Source organism: Montipora capricornis, chromosome 9, assembly GCF_036669925.1.
Source record: "Montipora capricornis isolate CH-2021 chromosome 9, ASM3666992v2, whole genome shotgun sequence".
Taxonomy (NCBI): domain Eukaryota; kingdom Metazoa; phylum Cnidaria; class Anthozoa; order Scleractinia; family Acroporidae; genus Montipora; species Montipora capricornis.
The window spans coordinates 28925631-28930630 of record NC_090891.1 but is presented as its reverse complement, the minus strand read 5'-3'; the positions used below and the strand labels follow the sequence as shown (position 1 = coordinate 28930630).

The following is a 5000-nucleotide window of genomic DNA, read 5'->3' as shown; positions in this document are numbered from 1 at the left end:
CCTCAGTCAATGAGTCATGGATGATGTACTTTATTGTACTCTCTGTTGCGCCATCCTTTCCAATGGATAGTAGCATCTAAATTTCCAGAGCTTTAAAGAGATTAGTGTTGTCAATGGAAGCTAGATAATTGAATGTTAATTTCTTTAATAATAGATAAATTCCAACACCCAGTGATAACTGACAATATTATTTTAACATTACCCATGAAAGCCAAATTTAAACTCATTAAGACCTTTATGATGGAATGGGTATCAACCACCTTAACAGGGTTCTCATTAAGTGCCAGCAGCCGGCTAAAAAACCAGCTACTTTAAATTTAGAGCCGTCTACTTTTCGGTCATAAACTTGCTATAAACAAGTGGCACTCGCTTCTCCCGCCGCCTACTTTTATATTTAAGCCGTCTACTCCAAAACTTATTGAGAACCCTGCTTAACAGTCTGACAAGGTCAAACATACTCCCTACAGCTGTAGATTGTATTCAAATAATGAATTGTTTCCAGATCATGATCTTTGTTACAAACAAAGTGGTATTAACCCATTAACTCCTCGGAGTGAGACTTCATTAACCTGTTTTTAATTTACTCTGTCTAACGGCAGTCAATTTCATTTATCGACTGGCGGCATCCTAGGGTGCCTGAAAAGTAAATGGGTTAACATGCAAAATTGATGGTCATTGTTATGGAGATAGTAGTTAAAAAATATATCTGATTCATAGCTTGTATGAACATGTAAGTACTGTAAAGTAGAGATCAACATTAAGTACTGAAATTCAAATTCTGTTTCAAATCAATCGTCTGTTTTGATTATAATTTTCCAAGGTGGCAACAATCACTTGAAATGTGATCCTGTGTTGCTCACAACAATCATGCTGAAACTTAAGACTGTTAGAGGATTTTAGTGTCAACTGAAATTATTGAGAAGAAGAATCTAAGGGTATACCGGTACTTGACCTTTATTCTATCAGGCCTTCTGATATTACGCGATGGTGCGATTTCGCACAATCGGCCTCAAATCGCATCCGATCGCACAATTCACGAAAAATCGCATAATTCACAAAAGGACGCACAAAATTCATAAAATGAAACATAAATCAACACGTTTCTTAGAAATTCCTGCATAAATACGCCATTTTTAAGATGATTTATCTTGGAAAAAGGCTAAAAAACCTTTGTCACCTTCGATTTCGTAAACATTCGAGGTTCAAGGCTTTATTTTTCATGTCGGGGACCTGGTACGAGTCTCCTTCTATTGGTGCAACACAAACATGCCCTTATATACACACCACTGAAATGACACAGTTGCCTTCTCGTAGAGAAGAGATTTGTGAAAAATAAGCGAAGTTGTAAGTTTTTCGGCAAAATGTAGTTTCTTTCGTTGAAAACTGATAAAAACTTATTCATGCATAAGTTTGTTGTGAAAACGCTCGCTTTTTCTTCGACGAAGAAGGAAGTTCCCACCTTCCGCCCAATCTCACAGCTCACGATCAAGCAAGAAACGCTCCATGTGGACGATGGACTGATGTTTTTCTGGTCGTGCAATATTAGGGCCTTTTATACGAGAGAAAATAAGCCGCGGTTTACTCTAGCCACGGTGTACAAAATACGCAAAAGGAACTATTTATACGAATATATATTCCCAGGTCAATATGAGCCGCGGCTTGAAAAAGACGTGAACGTAGATTTTGTACCATTTATACGGTACAGGGTGAACATTCGAGTCTTCTGTAAGCCGCGGCCAGAGAAACCCGCGGCTTATTTTCTCTCGTATAAATGGGGGTATGGCCCTATTGTGATTGACCATCTTCGGAAGTTCGTGGTTGACAAGCACCTTGATCATTCATTTGGCATTTTAGCTGTGTCCTTTCAACTTTTAACATGGTGCACCGGTAGTGCAGAAGACCTCATTTTTTTTATTTATCCCAACTAATGCCGATCGAGATGCGTAATTACTGTTCCTTTGTGTTCAAAATGTCTTTAGGGCAGCAAAAAAGTGTTTTTCGTACCCTGAAACCTTATAAAACAAGCTTAAAATTGCTGAGAAAAAAAATCGCATAATTTACATTATTTATCGCATAATTGGCCTTTTTAATCGCACAATCTGCCCTGAAAAAATCGCATAATTTGCATTTTTTAATCGCACCCTATCAGAAGGCCTGTTCTATAGTCAACAATTTTTTTTTTACCATGGTATTTGCCAACACAACAGCAGCAACACCTTTGATCTCCCTGCTCTGCGGCTTGACTTCAGCTAACATTCTCTCAAGAATTGATTTGATCCCATCCAGATACAATAGGAATGCTTTCTCCCAGATTTCAAAGTACATGATGGCCCAAGCTAAGAGAAGGCCTTTTTGGAGGAAAACAAATGAACAAGGGGAAGTTACATTTTTTCATTCTTGAAGTTACAAAATGAGCTCAACTATGTTAAATAATTATTACTATTTTAGCACCTACGTATAATTATTGACATAATAAGCACTACCTTATTCTTCTTGAGGTGAGGAATGAGTGAATTTTCCAACATCCAACTGTCATGCTGATGATTCATTCCTTCCTTTGGGCTTGTATAATTGAATCTGATGATTCGTCCTGCAATCCTAAAACAGGAATTTAAGGGCACTGTCACAGCAGTTTAAGTGAACATTCTCAGTTGCAACTCTTAAGTTGGTTCTGCAACTTGCACATGTAAAATTCCTTACGACATAAGGAGAAGATATCTAATAAATTGTAGCAGAACCAGGTATCCCTATTAAATGTATGAGTAAATTAAAAAATATATCATTTGAAGGTGATTCTTTTAAATCCATATGTTTAAATTTGAAATGTCAATCCATCTCCATCCTTGCCTGTTGGTAATCAAAAATAGCCTCAGTGATCTAATGATCTTCAGTAGCAAAATTATAATTGCATTTTAAATTTTTTTGGTCTCCACTGATACAAACAAATGTTGCCATGATGATTAATACCAGACTTTGATAGAGGGACTTTTGCGTGACCATGAAAAAGTGTTCGCAATTTGTTTCATGGACCAATGCTTGGCAAGATTAAAACAAAACTTCTCCTTATTCCTGCCAATGACACTCCTAATGTGGGCAGTAAACAGTTTGATTGCCCAATCACATTACTGCGTTTCAAATGATGTCAAAGCGAAATGCTGATTGCTTTCCAGGAACTTCCATAGAGAGATGATGTTGTTTGCATCCATGTTCTTTAAGCCTAGGAAAATTTGCGCTTGTTTGTTTTTGTTCAATATTTGCTACTTGCCTAACCTTGATATTTCGGGTGAGTTTGACGACAGCATCACTCCAGCTCGAGGAGCACTCATGCCCTCTTTGTTTGATCCTGAGAGTAAATGACCTTGCACTTGAAGAAGAAATTCAGCAAATGTTCTGTTAATTTCAGGGTCGTCTATGAATACAACACCATTGGTTGATGTCAGGCTCTGCTGCATTTTACTGAAAAAGTAATAGTCACTGCGGATAAATTGCAACAATTGAAACCAAGTTACATTATTGTAAAAGGAAGAGAACAAAAATCAGTGATAATCAACTGGGCACTTTCTAGTAATTTACAAATAAAACTGTCTTTGCAATGCCAATTAATTTTTTATTATTCCTATAGACATTGCACAAACACAAAAATACTGAAGCATGACTGTTAATCATGAAGGTAAGCTACATGTAACTAATTACGCAGAGGTGCCACAGAGAAGCTGGTTTCCACCACTAAGAAACATCATGTGGACTGCTTGGGATTACATGTCCAAGTGCTAGTAAATATAAGCTCATTGACTTTCCAACACATTTGGTATCGGAGAAAATCATGCCAAAAGAACTTTCAGCTGTTAAGTGGTCAAACATACCCAGTTATTAAGAGATGAACAATCATTGACGACACAAGAATTATGTAATTGCAGTCTGGCTGTGCTGATATGTCTGTCTTCTATATTAAAATAAGGATGAACAAAACAAATCACAGAAATTTGGGAATTTCAAACCAGATAAAAATCTAAATAAGAAAATGTTTCCAAGCAATATCCAAGTATGAGGTAAATCATCAAAACTTACTCCACACATCACTTGCAGATGCAGCATTCCGTAGTATCCTGCTCAGAGTAAATGAAGCTGCCATTTGAAATGGCAGGGCATTCTGCCCAAAAGAGCGTGACAAATTATGGAACCTTGAAAATTATTGAAGCAAAGAAAATACTCTAAGTTAGGATTTCTTACATAACAGCAGTCCTGATGCGACCAACCTCAAACCTTCCTATGATTCTTTTCTTTTTTTTTTTTTTTTAGGGTGATTTTCAAGTTACCTGAGATAGGCCTCTTTCAGGTATACATGTACAACGTTCAAGAGGTCACTGTTGATCACCATTGATCACCAGGTTAAACTGCCATAATTCTGGATCAGTGAGAAGAAATCTGTGCTCTTCAGCAGCAATTATTCTTTTCCTCCCCTGCATCAGATTGAAAAATGAAAACAAACTTGTTGGGGTTAAAGTGAAAAGTATTATTCTTCATTCAAAACACAGTATTACACTTACATAATTCTTCTTTTACTCATCATCATCCACTAATACTGTTAAATCATTTTAGATGGTCTGGAATAAATTTATTGAGAGTATTAATGTGCAGATGGTCACACAAAAACTTAGACTGTACTAAAGGCATAGACAAGAAAAAAAAGTTACTGTACTTTCCTATTCTTCATTTACCTGAGGAGACAACTTTCCCTCCAAGAAGAAAAGTACCCCCACCAAAAGCACTCCTGAGGGAGTCTATAAATCGTTGTTTGGAGTCAAAAGAGCTGATGTTAAGTGTGACTGTCCTGAAACTTGAAAAAAGGAAGTAAAATATAATGTCAAGCTGTGTTCAAAACACTTAAGAGGCCCTGACTGTAAATATCGAGAATCCGCCGACAGTTCCAAAATTTCATAATTTATTTTATTCTACCTAAAAGATCCTTTTGGTGAACTATTTTCAAAAATGGAAATAAA

At 36.7% G+C, this 5000-nt stretch overlaps 1 protein-coding gene across 1 annotated transcript in view; it reads right to left on the bottom strand.

Moving 5' to 3' along the window:
- Positions 1–5000, bottom strand: part of LOC138015762 (uncharacterized) — a 7603-nt gene that overhangs the window by 1038 nt on the left and 1565 nt on the right. Inside the window, exons 3-10 of the mRNA XM_068862871.1 lie at positions 4719–4837; positions 4317–4460; positions 4069–4181; positions 3864–3943; positions 3271–3456; positions 2484–2598; positions 2185–2348; positions 1–90 (exon numbers count right to left, since the gene is read on the bottom strand). The exon at positions 1–90 is cut by the window's left edge and continues 80 nt beyond it. Coding sequence (XP_068718972.1) covers positions 2337–2348; positions 2484–2598; positions 3271–3456; positions 3864–3943; positions 4069–4095 — 420 coding nt within the window. The 5' untranslated portion in view covers positions 4096–4181; positions 4317–4460; positions 4719–4837 and the 3' untranslated portion in view covers positions 1–90; positions 2185–2336. The remainder of the gene's footprint in view (positions 91–2184; positions 2349–2483; positions 2599–3270; positions 3457–3863; positions 3944–4068; positions 4182–4316; positions 4461–4718; positions 4838–5000) is intronic.